Below are 20,998 nucleotides of genomic sequence, written 5' to 3'. Positions count from 1 at the left end.
TATATATATAAAATGAATTAATTGAGTTGGGCTAAAGTTATTATTATCAACTTCTCTAGAGTTGATATGAAATCATATGTTGACATGCAAGGACATTTGAAAGAAGTGCCTTGTAAATACGCTATCACTTCAGCTTAAAAATCTTTAAGACAAAATTGTTCAGAGAAGTATTATTAATGGAAAACTGAGACATTATTTCCTTACGAGGTTCTAAGGTTGTAGCTCTATCCAGCAAAGTACTTAAGAACATGCTTACTTTTAAGCAGGTAGCATTTTTACCTTTAATGTTTATTTACATGCATATTATCTTCCTAGATTGGGGTCAGAGAACTCTGCATGTTCTAGAGTTGAACCACACTGGAGATGAGTAGGGAATTTGTGAAGAACAATTTAGTCTTTGGTTTAACGATCAGCAACTGCTTTGGATGTATTTTGTAACGATCTTTAAGGCGTTATAACACTCCTGACTGGCAATCTTTTTATGCAGAATATCCAATCCACTCCTTAGCTGTCCTAGCACAGACAGATCATATTGTATTTACATCATGGGTTATGCAAATTCACCTTTAAAGCACTGTGTGCACGGTGAAGCTCATGACTTTTTGAAAATTTGTGCAAATAACTGGCAAACTACAACAAATGTTTCAGCCGTTGGGCTCTCCTGCTGCTATAAGGGGTGTCAGTCAGGTGTTGCATCTGAAGGGACTTGGTTTTATTTTTGAACATGAACACATGCAAATGCAATTAATTTTTTTCCCCAGGATCAGAGCCAGGGGCACACTTTAAGCACCGCTGTCTCTAGGGATCTGCCTCTACTGCAGTAACCTGGCTCCACTGCTGTCGGTGTCCAAACTCCAGCAGGTTCAACAAGCCCAGCCTCTGGCCACACAAACCATTCTCTGGCAGGTGCAGGGTGGGAATTCCCATCGCCAGCCCCATTCTCACAAATCTGTTTACCCTGCCCTCCCTCCCCTCCAGAATACTTCAAGGTCTACAGGGCCAAGACGACCTCTCTGAAGAGTGTTTACACAACAGCTAAGAACTTTGTGGGGAATAAGTATACTGTACTCCACTGATTTATTTTTTAAAAATTATTTTTATTTTTTAAGTTAAGTTAGGTGCTTCCTTTTTTTTTAGCAGTTACTGCTCAAAACTGAGCATTTCAGAGCAAAGGCTTCACTTTTGTCTGTGGAGAAGAGAGGGCTACAATTGCTGTTACATGAACAGTAATTAATACATGAACTTAATTAAGAAATAATGGTTCATTTTTTTAAAAAATGCAGCTAATCCATGGAGAGGGGAAGAAGATGCTATTTTTTCTAAGTGTATAGTTTCCAAACTGTAGTTAATAAACACTGAAGGCAAATAAAATGAAATATGATCTGGTTAACCATTTTCTTGTAAATCCCACTGGCCCTGGTCAAGAAGTGCAAGTGCGAGGAGACAGCATTCAGTGTTTCTCTATGTTGTCATTTATTGGTGAAGCTGAAACTGTGATTCATGTCCATTACACTATCATGACAAAATGACCACAGTGGGGACTGTCTGATAGTAAATAGGAACCTTATGATGGATTAAGAGATCTTTGCCTTTAATTATTCTGAGCAGGTTTTCTTATGGCTGCTAGAGAAATACTCTGCCTCAGAAATAAAACCACCCAGGCTGTTCTGATAAACCTGTAGCATTAAGGCACTTTTACCGAGACAGATTTTGAAAGGCAACAAGTCAAAAAACAACAATTAAGTAATTTGCATATGCCTATATATTAAGTTTTAAGATAACCTGGTTTTATATTTAATTCACACAAACAGATTAACAAAATATAGCAGCATACAACCTATGAAAAGCTTAAGAAATTTATTAGATGCACAGATAAAGTGCTGTAACAGAGAAACTTGTGTAAATCTTCTTTAAAATAAATAAGGTACAGTTAAGCTACCCTTGACTCATTTTAGCTCCGAAAGAAAAGTCAGCCTAAGTTTTAATGATTTAAATTTTAAGGTCAAGGTGAAATATATCAGAACAGTGGTTGTAATCTGTATCAACTATTTGAGTCTCCTGTTCCTCTTGAGGTTTCCCAGAAACAGGAAGGCTATTGCAAAACGTATACATTAGACATAGTTCCTTTTACAGAAACATTTTTGTAATAAAGTGTGGTTGCTCAAATACATGTTAAAATATTTAACAAGGAAACAATTTGCTTCTGATCCAGTCGATCTTTTAAACAAGACAATGTACTTTTTCTATGATGCAGCCCACAGGAGGGAACAGAAGTGAAGTAAACATCCTCCTTAACTGAAGACTGTTTTGCTTTAAGAACTACACTATTGCATTATATGAGAGCAAGAAATATCCATTTCATGTTATCCCTTTCTCCAAACATACAGCCCATCAACATACTTATTTTTGCCTTAATCTCAAAGGTCCATTTGTCTTCAGGAAAGACACACATTAGAAAGAGGTTCCCTTTAAGGGTCATCTTACAAGATCTTTTACTGCCTTTCCATCTGGGGAAGCTCTTTGACAGAAGGAACTGTCCCTGTCGGAGTTTTGGATGCTACTAGGCTTTTGTGCTCTGTCATCTGTAACTTCAGGCACTTCGGGGCTAACATGGCTGTTTGATTTAAGTCAATGCAATAATATTAGCAATATGTTCGATACTCAGAAGGGTAACCACAGTTTTCTTCATACACTCAGGATTTCAAATTCTTCTTCCAATTCAAACAGCTTGTCAGTAGATTCAATGAGTTCTGGAAAAAAAAAAAGAGAATCTGTAGACATGCCTTTAAGAAAGAACAACAAAAAACCCAACAAAAATAACCCCTTTTCTGGAACGTGTCCTTTGAGGTATTTTGCAAGATTAAAAAATATATAGATATATTTATCTGTGCTAGCAATTGTATGTGGCCTGTTTGGATAACTAACTGATATTCTGTGGGAATAAGGTATTTAGCCATATGGTGCTTGCTTGACACTTAGGAAAGCACAGCTATTCTGGCTGTGATCGTTGTTCTGTTGGCCTACGAAGCCCACTCTGCTGCCCAGGAGCACTGTCAGTCGGTACCACACCTGCTCCCGTGGTTGTCACTTCGGGCTTTGTTGGAGGTACGAAAGGAGGCCAGTGCGGTGGGTGCTTCTGGACCAGCTCGAACATCCGTAGGCTCTGCTGCTTTAGGATCTCCTGAGGACAGAATACTGTCATTTTAAAAGATGCCTCAAGAGAACCTTAAAACACAAAAAAATGTCTGCTTCATTAAAAACATTTTTAATTATGTATGTCTACCAAAACCCAAAGGCTTTATGCAGACATACAGTGAACACCTGTTACTTCACGTACCTGCCATGATGAATCCCCGCCTCACAGACCTCTAATATTTTCCTAGTTGAAAACACACCAGGCAGACAGATCTCTTGAATGGTCCCACAAGTTATCAGTGTGTTATAACTAGCTTTCACATCCAGACACATATAATTTTGTTTACATACACGAAACAGACACCAAGAACATACAATATTTTCTGCCTTTTAAAAGAAAATCACTTGCATGGATCTATCTGTGTTCAAGTTTTCTGTTGATCAATGGGAACAAAATATAGATCTATCAGCTCCAAGAAAACCCAACAGATTTGGAAGGATAGGTTTTGATCAGGAGAAACAAGTTACTATTGAAGGCAAATTCCACTCCTCTCCAGTCAGGTAAGCTACATCATATCCTGTATTTCAGTTATTTACAAACTGCTTTCCTTAGCCTTTTTTCAAAATAGATGTCCAGAGGTTGGCATTACTTCACATTCATACTTCTGTTGCTTAGTATACCAAGTGCACACAGAAAGGTCCTAAAGTCCTTTTCTTGTGGCAGCAAGCACTGTTTGTGTCCCACAGGAGCTGGGGGGGTTCAACACTTAGGGAATCAGATCTTTTGTGGTACCAGGGACTAACAGTCGTAATAAGAACACATAACAATATATTATGTCAAAAAATAAAAAAGGATCAGGAAGCAAATCAATAGATAAATAGCTACAACATGACAGTTAAAACTTATTTTTAGCATTTATTTCTCAGTAAATGAGTAAGTTTCAGCCAGTAACACAGTAGTGCTAAAAAAAGAAAAACTTAAGGGTGTATATTTACACTCGTTTGCCAAGTGGCAGGGTTCATGGCTGTCAAAATGCTGAACAAGCTTCACTTAGCAAGTCAGTAGTATTGGCTTACCCTGATGCATTAATGCATTCTTCTCTATGCCTCATTTAATTTGCACTCAGAAAAAGATGTAATGGGAATTTCCTTTTTTACAAAAAAAGTATACGTTATTTCATACAAAGCAAATAAAGATAGTAGTATTACCTTTTGTACAAGACTACACCAGTTATCAAAATCACATTCTTCTTTGCAAAAGAAGCCCTAAGGGGAAAAAAAAGTAGGAATATTAAATATGTCAGTGAGTGAAGGATGCTGTGGTATCTTTATGCATTGTTTAGAGCTTTAGAAACATGTCTCAAGTGACAACCACCTGTAACCCAGCCAAAGGGTACTGGCATGGGATGAGATTTAACTTCTTCAGCTACCACAGTATTCTTGTAGAAGTCATCCAGTATATATCACAAGTAATTCCATTTAAAGATTTGTAAATTATGATATAAAATAAGTTACTTGTCAAGAGTGACCATGCATATACGGTAGTGATGGAATAAAATAACCTGATTCAGTTCCTTGCTTTGACCTTCAAAACACTTCTTGCAAAAGGTAAAAGCTGCTCAGTAAAGAATATGAATTAGCTCCCTAGGATACAGTCACTTCCCTGCTTGACCTAAGATTAGTGTATCCAATGCAGTTTATATATAAACTACCACATCTTCACTTTTAGATTGTGGACAACGATTTTGCCGAAGGAAATGCACTACTGCCTTTATCAATACACAGAGGTATTACTTTGAAATAAAGCACACACATCCGTTACTTCCTAACACTTACTAAAGCTACTGAAGGGTCCAAATTCATGATCTTCATCCTGTGCGGGGCTTGCTGGCAGTGGAAGCTCTGGTCATCAACTGTACCATTTTCTTCTGAATCTACAAAACTTTGAGTGGTGTGAGGGTCCAAATAGATCAGCTCATTGCCTGTAGGGGTAAAATCCAGATATTGATAATAAGCAAGAGACTAATAAGCACTTATTCCATCTAGACTTGTAAAACAGAAATTAGATTATCATCACAGTCCATAACTAGACTTTCTAGCTAGGGAGTCTTTAAGAGAATTGGAAAATTAGACACAAGAGTTTCTCACAGGGTATTTAGTATCATTTTCTATTATGACCTATTTCTGTAGATTTTTTGGTTGGTTTGTTCTACCTTTGTCACATACTTTCCTTTTTCTCTGTGAGGTCTAGTACATTTTTTTAAAAATCTCAACTGCTGTAATCCCTAACATTCCACAGATCAAAAGGTACAGGATGACCACAAATGCAGTCTCTAATCCCATTAGGCATTCATTCAGAAATCAGAACAAAGAAGTCTGAATAAAACAGTTCAGGTTTTACAGAAGGAAGGAAAAAAAAAAAAATCCATAAAGTTATGGCTCCAACTGGGGGGAAATCTGAAAGACATGGAAGAAGGGTGAAAAAGATACTGCTATCAGAAAAAATTTGAAATACAAGAAAATAATTTAAGAAAACTGTGAAGCAAAATAAAAAAACAAGACACCCTTCATTAGGAAGTATTAAGATTAGGAAAAATTTGGTATTTTAGTAGTAGTGACATTCGACACTTGTCAGATGCTATCAGCTATTCTTAGTGTGTTGTTCTTGCTTATATCATTACTTATTTTTATGTCAAGCTTCGCTGATACTTTTCTGTTCCTAAGGGTGATATCACACTGTTCCCGAAATATTTGAGGTACATTTCTTCATTTTCTCATGCTTGAACTGCTTACTATTTCCTCTTCAAAAAAAACCACAACCACCCTTTCTCTTTCAATCATAGGCATATTTCGAGTAAGTTTCTTTTTTCCTTACCTAAAAATCCTATGAAATAATAGGCATTATTTGGTTTCCCTCCTAATGCTCCTAAAGACTGTGGCATCTTAAAGCATTCCTAGTTCAAAGGGAGAAAAATGAAATTGGTTTGTTCATTGATATTACAGATACCTGAACTTATTTCACAATAACAAACAACTCACTGAAAAAACTCTTACTTTAAATGCATCAATATATACTGGATTTATGTGATTTATCCCTAGCCGCAGAGGTATAATAAGCAAGAGGGGCTTCCAGCCTGTGCAGAATCCTGCTGTGTTCTTATTTCGGCCAAGAGCACTTCTGTGCACATGTGCACTGCTGTGGGCCGCACTGCTGCTCTGGGGAGGGGACCAGCACATTTTCTCTGGGGGGAAAAAGAAATAGGAATCAGTGAAAGCACAAAGGAACACAGAGGAGGTTTGCCTCTCCATCATGAATTAAGCTACTTTGCCAGGCCTCTTTACAGATCTCCTGTTTTAAGACAAAAGGAGCAGGGCATGGAAATCGTAACTATTTAGTAGAAGTAATTCTAGCAGACAGAGTATGTGCTGGCACATTAGTGAGACATGAGATAAACGACTGGGGGATGAAAATTCAAGACTGACGTTACATTCACTACTAGCATTATTAATACCGTCAAGCTTTGCCCATGAAATGTCAGAGAAATGAAACGGCAGAGATGATAGCATTAGAAACTCTTCACTTCCAACAATGTGAATGTAAAATAAGCAGAAGGAGGGACTAAAGTAGAAATAGGCTGTGGCTAAATACCACTCGTAAACCCACCTTTCTTAAAACTGAAAATGAAGCCTGGCCATGTGTTTCTCTAGGATCTGCCCCTGGCTTCTCTTTTGCCTGACAAAAGCGCATTTCTCTGGCAAACTCTGTATTAAAAACTGTGTATTTCTACATACTGCAACTTCATTCCATTTCTAGGGTAGGAGTTTAGACAGCACAGACCAAAGTCCATCTTCTCCCAAACTGCATGGTATTTAAGCTGGCCACCAAAAAGGCCTCCATCGTTCTGTGTTAGCTTTAGTTCTGCACACCCAAAACCTCAGATTGCATTTCCTTTATTCCTTTTCTTACCCTGCAAACAAGCAGGGATGCCCCAAAAGTATTTTGTTCATATTTAGATACATTCAGGAAAGTAGAGTCAAATCAAAAACTGTAACCAGAGAACTAATGTTTCACTTACTGATGTCTTCAATGACCACTGTGTTGTCCATAGATACATAAACTGCCAATGAATTCCATTCATCAAATAAAGCAAGCTTCCTAAAAAACATTAAGGTAATAATTAATAGAAACTAATCAGGACCACGAGGGTACCTTTTCATTCAGGACCATTAGATGGTTCTTCAGTTTAAAAAATTGTTTCTTTCTAAAAACATATTTGTTGGATTTTTTTTTTAAGTCTTCATGTAATAGAAAGATCACTTTGAATAGTTAATGTTTAATACATTTAGAAAAATACTGAGTGGTACCAGGAAAAGCACACACACTGTACCATGTGAAAACTGTTTTGTCCTTTTGCCAAATGCAGTGATAGTAACAGTGCAACCACATAATTAGGTTTATTACGTTTTATTGCATTTAACAGCCTCTGCACTGGGACCCTGCCCATTGTGCCTGGCATTGTCCAGAGAAGGAAAACATTCCTGTGCCACTTGGCACACTACTTTTTGCATAAGTTCCACTAAATTCAGTGGAGCTATTTCTGTGCACGTGTGGACAGCAGAATTGGGGCATTAAAACCTCGATCAGCTAAAGGCTTTCAGCACCCAAAAATTAGGAGGGAGGCATTACAGCACATGGGTTTCTGTCCACTTGTGTGAAATCCAAAACGCTGGGGCAGGGAGCTACACTATTAAGCTGCACAGGCTGAGTCAGCTGTCTAAAATAAGCCAGAAACACCTGTATATGAGCACTAAGCCATGAAGAATTTGTAAGTGAAAAGAGCTGGAGGCCAGGGCATGCTTTAGCTCCTCTCTCTCTCTCTCCAGAATGTGTGTCTGTCCCAGGGCTGCAAAGAACTACTGCTGAGCACTCAGCTGCAGTCTAGCCTCCACTTGAGATCTGGCACCTCCACCTATCCCTCAGAAACAGAGCAGTCAACTCTCTGAAGTGTGGCTTTGAGACTCGGAGGAGCTGCCCCTGTTCTGTGCAGCAGCCTGCAGGCAGAACTGCAGCTCAGTGAGGAAATGCAGTTGGGTTCCCTCCTGGGCCTGGCTGCCTTCACTCCGGTGTTTCATACCACCACTCTAATTTGCAAGGTGGCACTCGAAGCTGTGCCACTTTGTGGAAGGGAACACATATCTGGTGCTTACTGGTCAGGGCACGGAGACACCACAGCAGGAGACATCTTGCTGGTCTTCCCCAGGCTCTTGGTATATTAATATTCAGAACTCACCCATTCCCAACTCAGTACCTGCCTGCCAGGCTGCAGCATCATGGCCCACACTGTGCTTACAAACACACAGCGTGTATGTTCCTGATTCTGAGGGAAACCAGCCTTTAAAACTGCATCTTGGGCCTTATCTTGGTGTCTGAGCTTAGCTGCCCCAGGGGAGTACATTCTGAATGAGCTAGTGTGATCTGACTTACTTCAGTACTTGAGCAACTGTATTTGGTCCAAACCATTCTCCAATTGATTTCCCCTCTCCGACACCCATCTGTGCTGTTTTTATGAGGGAAAACACACACACACAAAAAAAACAACCACAGAAGAGTCTGGTTACAATGTATGTTAAATAGCATGACCTACTAATATTTTGTCATACATTCTAAAGCAACTGCAAACTGTATTTAGCAACAACAACTATTTTCTCAATCTGTGCTCTTTTCAAAGCTTGATGTCTGCTAGTTCCTTTACAAGAAGTTTCTAAACTGTAATGAGAATTACAAATGTTAGTGTCCTTTATTAAAGATCACAGCAATAAGCTTCAGGACTGTCCATTTTAATACTATCCACACTGGTGCCCAAGGCTTACATACTTCATCAAGAGTGAGATTCTAGTATACAGATTCATTTAGGTCTCAGTGAATAATATTTCTGAACCATTATACTTTGTACCCATTTGCATGCATTTTTATTTATATATAAACATACACATTGTCTTCATAATCACCTTTATAAAATTTTTAATTAACATATTTCAAATTAGAAAGTTGCAACACAGTAAGAATTTTAGTGGGGAAAAAAAAAGTTGATGTTTGTTCTTACCCATTTGGTGGATGGAATAACAGCAATCCTTTCTATCTAGAAAGCACCGTAAGATTCTATGATATTCTTCTGGTTGTTTTTTGTGTTTTTCCCATTGCCAATCTTACAGGAAGAAAGTTATACAGATCAAAAAATAATGTTTCCATCATCCCAATCAAATTTCTAGATAGTACGAAGTCATACAATGAGATGTTGAAAGACTTAATGTACAATTCATCTCTAATATTTACATTTTGTTTAGAGTTCCCAGAAGCCACACCTTGTAATTTATTATGAAGCTGTCCTTTATCATCACAGGCTAGATTGTGAAAACTGAGAAAATAAAAATGTCAACTGAACTATATTCTGAGCGATCACTGCTGAGAATTGATAGCTATTGCTGTCTGTGAGCTTCCAGGATTGTTTAAAACTATATGCTCTGTTTAGATTTTTGTTAGATTTCTAAGCATAAGGTAAGCATTTCTAAGATAATGATATAAGATCCATAAAGCAAAGTCCAAACATAACACTGGCCCTCTCCCACAGCAAAATCCAGAAGACAGCTTTGCCACGTATGCTCTTGCTTGTAACTTACCTCCCATTACTGACAGAGAAGCGCATACACAGGGCTGATACTGCAAAGTAGTTGCATACTACAAGTCCATATTCTTCTTCTTCTCAGCTGATTTGTTTGTATCCCTGCTCTGTCAGTTAAGTCTTTGCACCTCCATTCTGGGGATTCAGTTATTCAAGTGGATAAATCTTTCTGTGGATTCACTTATTGAAGTAGGGGAACCCACAAAGCACACTGCTGTCGAAACCACAGCACAAGGATTACAGAGCTCACCGCAGTAATTTAACTGATACAGCAGCTACACACAGAGCAGACCTATGATACTCACCCGTGATCTTGAGATGTGAGGTGTTGATGCAGGCTTAAGAGCTTGCACTAATGGGTTCTGCTGTGGGGTTTGCACCTCAGGCTGGTGACGGGTGAGTGGTCTGTGAAGTATTTGTATGATGTCTATCACTATGTCACTATTCACACCGTCACTGTGTGCGAACGTTTGGTGGCTATGTAAGCAATTAAGAGAAGGGTAAGAACCCTGACCCAGGGTGGCAGGTTTTCCCTTGCCCTCAACTTGGGTATGACTCAGAAAGATTTATAAAATAACTACAGTGGGATTCCCTGCTTGTCCTCCCTATGTTTCTATTTCTCTGCTTAAGGCTGGCATGATTTCACCCCATCAGACAACAATAATTCACTAGTAACTTCTATCAGGGCACTAAAGAAAGTTTCAGTCATAAATTTAGGTTTTCTGCTTTTATGGAAGAGTACAAGAAGAACTAAACAGTCTCCAGACACCACCAAAGTTCACTCAGCAACAGTACTCACCTCTTCCTAAGTGTCTGCAGATCAGTGCTTGTGCCAGCATCATCTGCCCACACCGCAGCATACATCCCCAGCCAGCATCAGAGGAAGGGCCAGTGCCTCCTGTTAGAAACGTTCATTCCAATCAATACGGGATTTAAAATGAGTGCAGAGCCACAGAGAAAATGTCAGACTTAAAAGCCTCTTAACAACTGCCCTATGGACCAAAGGCAGTGAGCAAGACCTTTTTTTTCTATACTGTTGGTCTAGCTTTGCTGCTTGCTCTACAAACATAAAGACCTGATTATATGCAGGTACAAGTAAACACAGTTTTTAATAGCTTTAATATTTTGTTTGCATAAGCAGTTAAAATGATGCTCAAAATGTTCTAATACTGTAAAAATCAATTTTCAGTCCATGATAACATCACTAATCCTGCTATCTAATTAATAAAAAGGCAGCGGGTCTGCTACATACTCACCAATAGGTGAAAACTTTCTTCTATACGTAAACCAGAGACGAGCACTTATATCCAACAATAACTTAGATTTGTCTGGAATATTTTTAAGAGGAAAGAAATTATTAAAACAGAAAAATTCTATTTTTCCCTGTACAGTCAATATACAGAGTGCACAGAAGACTCCTGTTAGCTTTTACACGTAAGACCCTTAATACTTAAAATATTTTTAGCTGTTTAAAAACAGAGAGCTTTTGTAGACTGCTAATTAAAGTGAACTTATTAAGGATGAAGTAATTATTAGCCAGTGAAGTTTTATAAGGTGTTTGGAATGACTATGTCCAGCTTGAATAAAACAACGATGGAGAACTCTGTCCTCAGGAAAGAACTGGTAAAGCAAGTTAAGAAAGGTGAAGAATTTCTACAAGAATTTCAACATGGAATTATGCATTACCTCCAAACCCCATACAAAGTCATTTTAAGAAAAGATTAATAATTTTAAATTTCATTAAATCTCTTTATTTTTTTTTTAACACATGCAGTTACAGAATTCTCCCAAAGGCTCTGAAGAATTCTTAAGAATCTTATTTGCTGCATTTTCTCTGAGCTGTGGCTCAGACTGACTGGCCTTTTCAAGGGATCCTTCAGCCGACCACGGCTGCGTGCGGTACCCTTGGCTGTCCTTGAACACCACGCCTGCATCGACGGCCACTGCCTGCGACATGGAACACAGGAGGATGCCTTGGCTTCTCCCCAGGGAGCAAAACTCACTTCTGAAACCTTATTTTTATACGATGTTTAAATACAGCATTCTGCTATGACATTTAGATCTTATATTTATTTTCATCAAAATACAGTATATGCCCTAATTTTTTAAAATTATTATTATTATTCTGAAATATTATTTTAGTTGCAAATAACAGGGTGCAAACAACATCCCTCAAGGGAAAATAACATTAGTAATACTGAACATTCCCCAGAAGTTATTTATTTATCTATTTCTGGGGCATTTGATGTTGAGAAGTGACCAGCCTCATACCTGACCAGCCTTTGCTACAAGATCTCTTCACATGATTTACAGTAGAAAGTACATCGATAAACGGGTTTCATTATAGGATGAATACCACTGCCTATAGTTGGTTCCTTGTTGATGGAGAAAAATCAACTTATCTCATGAGACATGTAGAGAACGTAAGGAAATCAGGAGGTGCTGCATGTGAGTCTGTGAATGCTCTACAGATTTGACAGATAATTTTCATTCTGAAGATACCTGTGTTTAGGTGGTGTTGCCTTCCCAGAATCCACACTGGCTCATCAGTTTCTGGAAATTCTTCTAAGTAGTCAGACAAAATAGTGATCTGGTTTTCATACCTAGATAAAACTGAACAGGAATACACAAAATTCAAACTCCATTTTATCCCCTTGTTCTTTTATGAGTTCTTAGACTGAACTAGTTGTAGCTAGTGTTTGCAGTCTTTGGGGCTTCTCAACAGTGCTGCCAGCTGCATTTAGTCCTTGCCTTTAACAAGCTGTTCTGTTACTGAAATATCCCATGTCTTGGCTGGTTTTTATTTTGATCCTCAGCAAGTGCTGAGAGAATAACATGGCTGACACCTTGACTATAAGCAGTCTGACTGAAGCCAGAAGCAGAAGCTCAGGATGACTGCAGAGAGAGTAAGATTTGATTCACGGAAATGAGGAAAGGAAAAACGATTTAGGCATCACTGTGTATGTATCCATGCTTGATTTTAAATGTACAATATTGTCACTCAGTGATTAAGGCCTTGTGCTTAATGGGAAGCATGTGAGAAGTGTTAGCAACGCTGGGTTTTACCTTCCTAACTGAGATTTGAAACACTTCAGAAAAAAAAAAGTGTATTATTATTATTCAGTGTAAATAACAAATGATAATTAATACTACTAAAAGAAGACAGTTCAATCATTAGAACACTGAAGCAGGGTTTTGTCGAAGAGTGAAACAGGCCTTCAAGTGTAGGTATGTACATTCAAAAATGAGTGTAAAATCCTTTCTTTTAGATAACAAGGAATATATTGCTAAAAAACTAAGGTTGAAAGCGAAAGTAAACAATTATATTTTACTCTTCAAGTAAGTGCACATATATACTGTATAAAGAATGAATAATCAGCAGGTAAATATTAAAAAAAAAAAAAAAAAGCCAAAACGTTTCATGTTAAAATATTCATCAGCAGTGAAACCGAGCTGCATCACCCTCTGATTCGAGAACCCCGAGGGAGTGCTGCCAAGCCCCGAGCCAGACCCTCCCTGCGTGTTAGTGCAGGCAGCTGTTAAAAAACCATCATAAACTTCTTCAAGGCTGTCTGCAGAGCAAAAGAACCCCTCACACTGTGCTCTGTGTTCTCCGTCAGAAAACTCATCACTCGCTGCTCTTACAGAGTAAACAGTCTCTTTGCGAGTCCAAAGACTTGGATGGAGCACTCTGGCCCCTCGACACCCAGGGGGGAGAGCCGCGTCCCCCCGCCGCGGCCATGTCTCCCTCCCGCACCCGCTGCCGTCTGACATCTCAGACCAGCGGGAGGGAAGGAACTCCCGGCTCTCCTGTTCCTCTCCCGCAGAGCCCCGACCCTCCCACCGCCGAAGCCCGGCAGAGCGCTCCCCGCAGGGCGCCGCGGCCGCCTCCCGCTTTCCTCCCGCCGCGCCGGGGCTGGCGGCGGCGACACCGGCCTCAGGCCGCCCCGGCTGAGCAACCCCCCCCCCCCGCCAGCAGCGCCCCCTGCCCCCGGGAGGGGCCGCGGGGCACCGGCCCCCCCCGCCAGGCGAGCCCCTCACGACGGAGGGCAGCGACACCCCCCTGCCCCCGCCTCTCCCCTCAGCCCGCGGGCGCCTCCCGCCGCGGCGCGGCCCCGCTGGCGGCGCCTGGGGCGGGCTGGCCGCCGGCCTGGCCCCTCGCCGCCGCCGCCCCGCTCCCCCGCCGCGGCCTCGCGCTGCTGCCGCCACCGCCGCCCCTCACCCGACTCCATCCTCCCGCTGTCACCATCCTCCTCCTCCTCGCCCCGACACGGAGGCACAACACGGCCGCGCCGCGCGGCGCCCCGGGAGCTGTAGTCCCGCCGGCGGCGGCAGCGCCCCGCCTCCCGGCCCCGGGACTACAAACCCCAGCAACCCCCGCGGCGCGCCGGGTGCCATTGGCCGGGCTGGCCCCGGCGCCCCTGTGATTGGCCGGCGCTCGGGCCGAGGCGCCGCCCCTGGGGTGTCGGCGCGGCCGCCAGCATGGGGGACGCGGTGTCGGACGTGGGGGTCTGTAACCTGGCCTACGCCGGGTGCCTGGAGGAGCTCCGCGCCCAGCTGCTGCGCGACAGGGCCCTGGCCACCAAGGCCGACCAGGTCAGCCGGCTGCGGCCCTCCCCGCCCGCCGGGGCGAGAGCGGGCGGCCTGTGGGGCTGCTCCCCGTGGGGCGGCTCCTGCCACTCGGCCCCCCGCTCCCCACCTTCCCGCCGCCCGCTCACCGCCGCCCCCTCCCTCCCTCCCTCAGGACAACCGGACCGCGCTGCACTGGGCCTGCTCTGCGGGACACACGGACGTCGCCGACCTCCTCCTCGGCCTCGGCGTGCCTGTGAGCGACAAGGACGATGTGAGTGTCACAGCCCACCCGGCACCACCCACCCCTCCAAGGCGCTGGCCTGGGGCGCGGGGCTGCTGCCGGGAGCCTGAGGAGGTGCCGTGAACCCGTTTGAGTGGGGAATTTGGTGGCGCAATTTCTGTCCGGACCCTTTGCCGTCATGGTTTCAGCCGCAGGAGTGCCCCTAGCAGCGGTGCGGTGGCGCTGAGGGCAGCGGCTGGCGCCGGTCGCTTCCCTCCTTTTCCCCCGCCTCCCGTCAGCGGGTGGATCGGTTGGTGTGGTATTAGAAGGTTTTTAAAAAGCGCGTACTGCAGAGTCACGTTGAAGTTTTTCAGTGTTTATATGGAAGAGGGGATAATGAGACTTGATGAGCCTTGCTTTTTGTCAAGGAATTTTAGGAGAACTCTTCCTTACAAAGTTGCAGAACCGGGGGTGTTTGGCTTGTTGCTGAGGGTTTTCATGTTACCTTAATCTCGGTGTAAACCTCTTAAATATGTTGTGCAAAATCATGAAGTACCCTGCAGACTTCTCATTACTGGGGAAGGCATTACAAATTAGGTGATGGGTTCAGTGATTTCACAGTTGGAAAGGCAATGGTCTGTTACTGTGCTAGAGGAAGGGTTGAAATAATTGCTTCCGTTATGTGAAGCATCCTAAAGGTCATCCTTAAAGAAGGAAATGTTGTCCCATCCGTTTAATTAGAGGGTAGGTTATATAAAAGATTGCAGAAACTTTTGGACACTCTTTTCTGCCACTCTTACTTTTTCTTAAAAAAGCACTACTGTTAATTCTGCAGTGCCCTGCAAGATACCATGCATAACTGCGTAAGAAGTGATCTGTTGTTTAACTGGCAGTTTTTTCAGGTACGGAACGCAGGTGTGTGAGGGGATGTGAGACTTGTCTCTCTGGTGATAATAACGCTTAACTTTTAGTAGTAAGAATATGTGCAGTATGACTACTGAGTAGTCAGGTCTGTATTAGGGTTATGCTTTGCCATATTTTTTTCCTGGAACTCCTGGTTTGAATAATGTGGGTTTTTTTCTTGCCTCTGTAGGCTGGTTGGACTCCCTTACATATTGCCGCTTCGGCAGGCCGTGATGAAATTGTGAAAGCCCTCATTGCCAGGGGTGCTCATGTGAATGCTGTCAATCAGAACGGCTGTACGCCCCTGCATTATGCAGCCTCCAAAAATAAGCAGGAGGTATGTTTGCCTGTGCTGCTGGAGGTGGTGTTGCTCTTGGAAGAAGTATTTAGTTATATGAACTTTTTCTCCTCCTCCCCCCTCCTCCTTTCTCTTTCTCCATTCTCAGATTGCAATCATGCTTTTAGAGAACGGAGCTGATCCGGATGCAAGAGATCATTTTGAATCCACCCCATTACACAGAGCAGCAGCCAAAGGAAACCTAAAAATGGTACAGATCCTTCTGCAGCACAATGCATCTGTTAATATACGGGATTCTGAAGGGAATACTCCTCTGTAAGTAATTTTTTTTTTTTTTACTTAATATAGCATGATCTCTAAGTAACTCCATTACTTAAATTTATTTTTTTTTTATTCTTATTGCCTCAAAATACTCACTTGCTTCACACTCCAATGTAATTAAGAAGGATTTGAGAAAATTATACTTACTGTGTTGCCAGAGTGTGTCTGTACCCACGTACTTTGTGTTACTACATCTACTTAAGAAGTGTAGAACACGTTCTGTAATAATTTGGAATACGTTTGGTTGCCACTAGAGGGTAGAAAGTGAGCTAATGACATCAAAGTCGCAGGAAACTGGTCTTGCAGGCTGGCCTAGTCTGTCCTGCCAATCAAGAACTGATTTTGGAAGCTTTTCGTCACTTCTCTAAGGAAAATAAGTTGCAATTTAAGTACAGTCAGTCCAGTGTTTGATATTACCTTAGAGATCTGTTTGAATCTGTAATGGCAAAACCTTAGCTGCTTTGAAGTTGGTGGCAAAACTCTGCCTTGTCTACGGTGTAATCAAGATTTTGCCATTAATAAGATCAAGCAGTATGTTTTAGCTATACATGAAACCCAGTATTGTCTTGGAACATGTTTATTCTCAAGATACTATGCCAAGGGAAAAAAGTGTTTGCTACATTTGCAGTAACTCTTCAGATTGTTTTTAAGCATTATACGGTTTAGTTTATCACTTTTGCTTCAAATAGAGATTACCATTTACCAATTTCACTGTGGTTTATGTGCTTCTTAGCTTTATTGACTGCAGAGTCAAATCCCAATCTAAAGAAGTATCTTAACGTTGCAAGGACAATAGCAGAAGGAATGTTCTTGAATTGCTTAATGCCAGCAGAGTGACTGGACAGAAGGCTTTGTAATCAGAGTAGATAGTTGGTTGCATGTGGTTTTGTTGCTCTAGGATGTATCTCCCCCCCCCAGCATTCATGCTGTGATTTTGACAAGGCATAATTATTGCTCTTTATAAGATTGGACTGTTTAATAGTGGCTGTGGATTTCTTCTTATTATTACAGTCATTTAGCCTGCGATGAAGAGAGAGTGGAGGAGGCAAAGCTCCTGGTGTCTCATGGTGCAAGTATTCACATTGAGAATAAAGAAGAACTGACTCCACTGAAAGTGGCAAAGGGTGGCCTGGGAGCCATACTTAAAAGAATGGTGGAAGGGTAGTGGGGACTTCTGGCTTGACTCTTTCCTGTTGCACTTGTATTTAAGACTGCAAACTTTGTATTTTGATAGTTCAACTAGGTTGTTGTGTATGAACATCAGCATGGTAATATCTCCTTCAAGTACAGTGCCAAAACAACTGTTTGTACTTCCTGTTAATTAAACAGGTCACTGATTTTAAAGTATTTTTCAATATCTTGCCATTTTCTTTCAGTTCACAGTATCATCTGTATAAATGTGGTCATTCCTTCTATTTCAGAACTAATTTAGGATTATGTCTCAAGCAACAGGACCAAAAATGCGTTAACCATTTCAAGTCAATTTTATTTTGGAAGCTTATTCCAGAGTCTTTGTTTTTTCCCTTAGCCTTTGTGATTTGTGTGTGATCTTTGTTTGCTTTTTTTGTGGGTACTGATTCTCTTCCTTCAGATTATTCTGAACTACACCTCTTTGTAGATTGTAGTTTGCTCAGTTATTTAGATAATTCTATCCAGTTTTACTCTTCTTAGTCTATTCAAGTGAGCTCTGTGTATTTGAAGCTTTTCTGTTGTTATCTATTGTTAGCCTGTTTCTTTGAATCTTTTTTTGATGAAGTGCACTGGACTGCTTGCAGAATGCAGACACAGTTTCAGGGTTACCTCAGCAAACATACTATTATATAATGGATGGCTCTGGACACTTCTCTGGGATGTACTTCCAATCTAATTTTATTTCCTCTTGCTCCTTCTGTAGATTTCTTTTTCTGTTCTTTTTGACTCCCATTACGTAGCACTGACGCTCACAGTTTACCATCTTGTTTTATAACAGAAGCCTGGTTTAATCTCTATTTACTCATAGAAAATCCTGGTGTTAAGTTATTAGAAGGCAGAGCTAATGAGTCTGAGTCTGAAAAGTGACCTTCTGTTCTGATGTTGTAAAGATCGCTTTTGCCACTGGTAGGATAAATTTCCCCCTTCTGAACAAACAATGCTGATGAAATTCTGTGAAATAAAGAACTTTCCTAAACAGCAGTCTTTGGTGTTATAAAACTTTATTAAACTTACATATAACAAAACCAGTATTTTCTAAATAGCTTGTATGCTTGGGATGTGAACAAGTCAGGTGAAACCCTGCCATCTCTTACACAGTATGGAAATGGAACATGTTTGTTCTTCAGCTGCAGGGAAAGGTTGAAATGGAAGATGGTGGTTTCTAAAGTTTGACTTGTAGGGATTAAGGTATTGCAGTTTATTTTGATAAGCAAGACAGAAACCTACAACCAAACAAATATCTTCACCAAGTACTTTAAGTCTTATCCTGGAAAGCAAAAGGTTAAATTTCAGTGAGGGTGCCTACTGAGAGCAGGAGGGACAGCTTGCCTGTAGAGTAAGCTCAGGCCATGCCAGACCTTGCTTGAAGGAGGAACCTGACGGAGTAAATGTTTCTTGTGTATTGTGCAGGCACTGCTGAAAACTTGAGGAAAGCTGAAGTTAGAATTCTGTGTTCATCCTTGATCTCTGTGTAGCAAAAAACCCCTGCCACAGCTCTGTAGCTTTGTAAATCCATTTCTCTAGGAGATGGTAGTTTGAATGTTGGCTTAATATCTGGTTTCCATATTAATGATCCCTGCTCCCTCGGGAGAAGATAAATGGGCCATGCAGCAAAGACTGTCGGAACATCTGAGGCAGATTCTGAAAAATGTTTCTGCCTCGTGCATAGCTCTGCAGGGTTTTTTTGCTACACACTGTGGATCAATACCTAATTTGGCTTGTGCTTTGCCAAGAGCATCAGTGGAAAGCTAGGAACAGTGCTCCATCCTTTTTAATAAACTATTTTACATGAGAGAAACTCCATAATAAGAACAAACATCTGCCAGAAGTCTTACAAAAATATCTCAATCTGTTAAGGAACTCCAAATAAATGTTATTTTCCTTACCCTCCTCCTCACCCACAGCAATCTGGTTTACTTCTTACTTTTGCTTTTTGTTTTGTTTTGATTTTTTTAGTTTTTTTATTACTATCTATTACACACTGGTGGCTAGGAGTATGAGAGGAATTATTAGTCTAGAACTTGTGTTCAATTGTTTTTTCTTTTAATATAAAAACATTAACATAACTTGAACAATTTCTACTTTTTTAGCAAATGTAAGACCTGTGGTGTTCTGGGAAGATTGTACTAGCTATAGAAGGTAATCACAACTTCAGATTGCATTCTGCATAAGCTCCTATGTTACTGTAGTAAGTTATACAAGGAATATATGCAGAGAAATTTGTGGAGGTGAGATTAAGGAAAGATTAAAAGAGTTATGATAATGACCACATAATATAGTCCTCTCTTCAATCATGACAATGCTGTTACAGAGATGGGGAAGTTGGAAAGCTGTTGTAGTAACACAAATGTAACTAAGATGCATAGATACAGGAGATTACTTTAGAAGAACTAATACAACTACAGCAGTGTCATGAAGAGAGTTGTTTGTATTTTCCATGAACAGTAAGAATAGAAGAATGCCTAGGAATGTCAGAGAAGAAATTATTTAAAATTAATACCATTGTCAGCCAAGTTGTGGGCTCCCTTGAACCAATAATTGATTTAAATTGTCTCATTAGGAAACACCTTTGATAAGAAATGGCACCCAAAAAGGAGTAGGTAGTACTACTCTTCTCTTGCTGTTACTGAGCATGCTTACTGTTGTAGTTTTGCATGCTTACAAAACATTGGGTGTGAATATCAGAAATTTTCAGTAAGCTTCTAAACCTAGATTGGAGGATGTGAGTTGGTGGATTTTATTAGCAAATTGCGACAAGAGTCCATAAGAGAGATGCCTGATCAAGAAGAGATTTCTACACAGGTCATGACTTAACATTTACCTGGATATTCTAGGGAGAGAGGAGTGTGAGGATCCACTGGGAGAATGTGGCAGTGTTGGCCTTAGTAAGGGTTTGACCTGTGCAGTCTGGCACAACAGTTTTTAGCTAAAACAATATAAGAACACTGTAAATGCTCTTTTCCTGTGCAGTGAGGCTAAATGCTAGGACACATGTATCAATGACAAATATTTGAAAGCTGGAACACTAGTGGAATGGGCAATGAATACAGTTACGCTTAATGATCCTGACTGAATCTCAATCAGGACCTCATGCCTTACATCTTATTTAAATGTTGCCATTTTTTTGTCTTTTTTTTTTGTGTGTGTGGTTTCTTAATAAAATACAGCTATAGGAACTGAATCTGAAAATTCTAGTACAAATGTATCCTTTTATCTGTCTTAAAGATGACTGTTGCATATAACTAATACTTACAGAGTAGGAAGAGTCACCAAAGCATTTATGAACATTAGCTCCTATATACGACTTAGTGCCAAAAAGATCCCTGAGCCTGATGGGGGTTTTCTGCAGTGCACAAGACTGAAACCAGTGTCGCCTCGTGTCAGTGAGTGCCTGCCTCATGTAGTTTAGAAGGGAGTTGCTGAGGCTGTGTGTGTCTATTCCCCTGAGCCCTGTGGTCCTTGAGCTCTTCTGAAAAGAGTATCTTTGCCCTTTTGAAGAACTGAGTTTGCTTAACCTTAGAAACAAGACCCAGAGAGAAGAGGTGTCTAGTGATCAGGTGTATGTGGTTCAATTCCTTTTTCTCTTTCCAAGCGAGTGTTCATTACTCAGCTGTTGGTTATTGGTGTGCATGCACTACTTACCTTTCCTCATGGTGCTTTCACCTATAGAAAACAGTC

The 20,998-nt window shown here is 41.1% G+C and overlaps 2 protein-coding genes across 5 annotated transcripts; one reads left to right on the top strand and one right to left on the bottom strand.

Annotated features, from left to right (window-relative positions):
- Positions 1 to 83: 83 nt before the first annotated feature.
- On the bottom strand, positions 84 to 14,117 carry ATG4A (autophagy related 4A cysteine peptidase). Of its 4 annotated transcripts, none has more exons than XM_074914794.1 (13): positions 14,038 to 14,047; positions 12,318 to 12,377; positions 11,072 to 11,143; positions 10,615 to 10,713; positions 9,240 to 9,341; positions 8,621 to 8,693; positions 7,212 to 7,291; positions 6,190 to 6,377; positions 6,011 to 6,089; positions 4,972 to 5,117; positions 4,345 to 4,401; positions 3,070 to 3,181; positions 87 to 2,750 (listed from the first exon to the last, which is right to left on the bottom strand). In XM_074914794.1, the coding sequence occupies exons 1-13, from the start codon at positions 14,045 to 14,047 to the stop codon at positions 2,686 to 2,688; spliced, it is 1,143 nt and encodes a 380-aa protein (XP_074770895.1). In that variant the 3' UTR covers positions 87 to 2,685. The 4 variants fall into 4 exon arrangements, with proteins under 4 accessions (XP_074770896.1, XP_074770895.1, XP_074770893.1 ...); XM_074914792.1 differs by having other exon boundaries at positions 89 to 2,750; positions 12,318 to 12,380; XM_074914791.1 differs by having other exon boundaries at positions 92 to 2,750; positions 12,318 to 12,428; positions 14,038 to 14,117.
- Positions 14,118 to 14,273: 156 nt separating this feature from the next.
- PSMD10 (proteasome 26S subunit, non-ATPase 10) lies at positions 14,274 to 18,295 on the top strand. The gene is made up of 5 exons (XM_074915123.1): positions 14,274 to 14,411; positions 14,560 to 14,658; positions 15,701 to 15,847; positions 15,957 to 16,123; positions 17,141 to 18,295. The coding sequence occupies exons 1-5, from the start codon at positions 14,298 to 14,300 to the stop codon at positions 17,292 to 17,294; spliced, it is 681 nt and encodes a 226-aa protein (XP_074771224.1). The 5' UTR covers positions 14,274 to 14,297; the 3' UTR covers positions 17,295 to 18,295.
- The last annotated feature ends 2,703 nt before the right edge of the window (positions 18,296 to 20,998 follow it).

The sequence above is a fragment of the Athene noctua genome, chromosome 11 (assembly GCF_965140245.1).
Source record: "Athene noctua chromosome 11, bAthNoc1.hap1.1, whole genome shotgun sequence".
NCBI lineage: Eukaryota > Metazoa > Chordata > Aves > Strigiformes > Strigidae > Athene > Athene noctua.
This window is presented reverse-complemented; position numbering and strand designations above follow the sequence as displayed.

Excerpts from the sequence above, each read along its gene's own strand:
- ATG4A (XM_074914791.1), bottom strand. Across the intron at positions 9,342-10,614 it reads CTGCAGACACTTAGGAAGAG|ATTGGCAATGGGAAAAACAC; the intron begins GTGAGTACTGTT and ends TCTTCCTGTAAG. Across the intron at positions 2,751-3,069 it reads AGTGACAACCACGGGAGCAG|AACTCATTGAATCTACTGAC; the intron begins GTGTGGTACCGA and ends TTTTTTTTCCAG.
- PSMD10 (XM_074915123.1), top strand. The coding sequence starts at position 14,298 with ATGGGGGACGCGGTGTCGGACGTGGGGGTCTGTAACCTGGCCTACGCC. Across the intron at positions 14,659-15,700 it reads CTGTGAGCGACAAGGACGAT|GCTGGTTGGACTCCCTTACA; the intron begins GTGAGTGTCACA and ends TTGCCTCTGTAG. Across the intron at positions 16,124-17,140 it reads TCTGAAGGGAATACTCCTCT|TCATTTAGCCTGCGATGAAG; the intron begins GTAAGTAATTTT and ends TTATTATTACAG.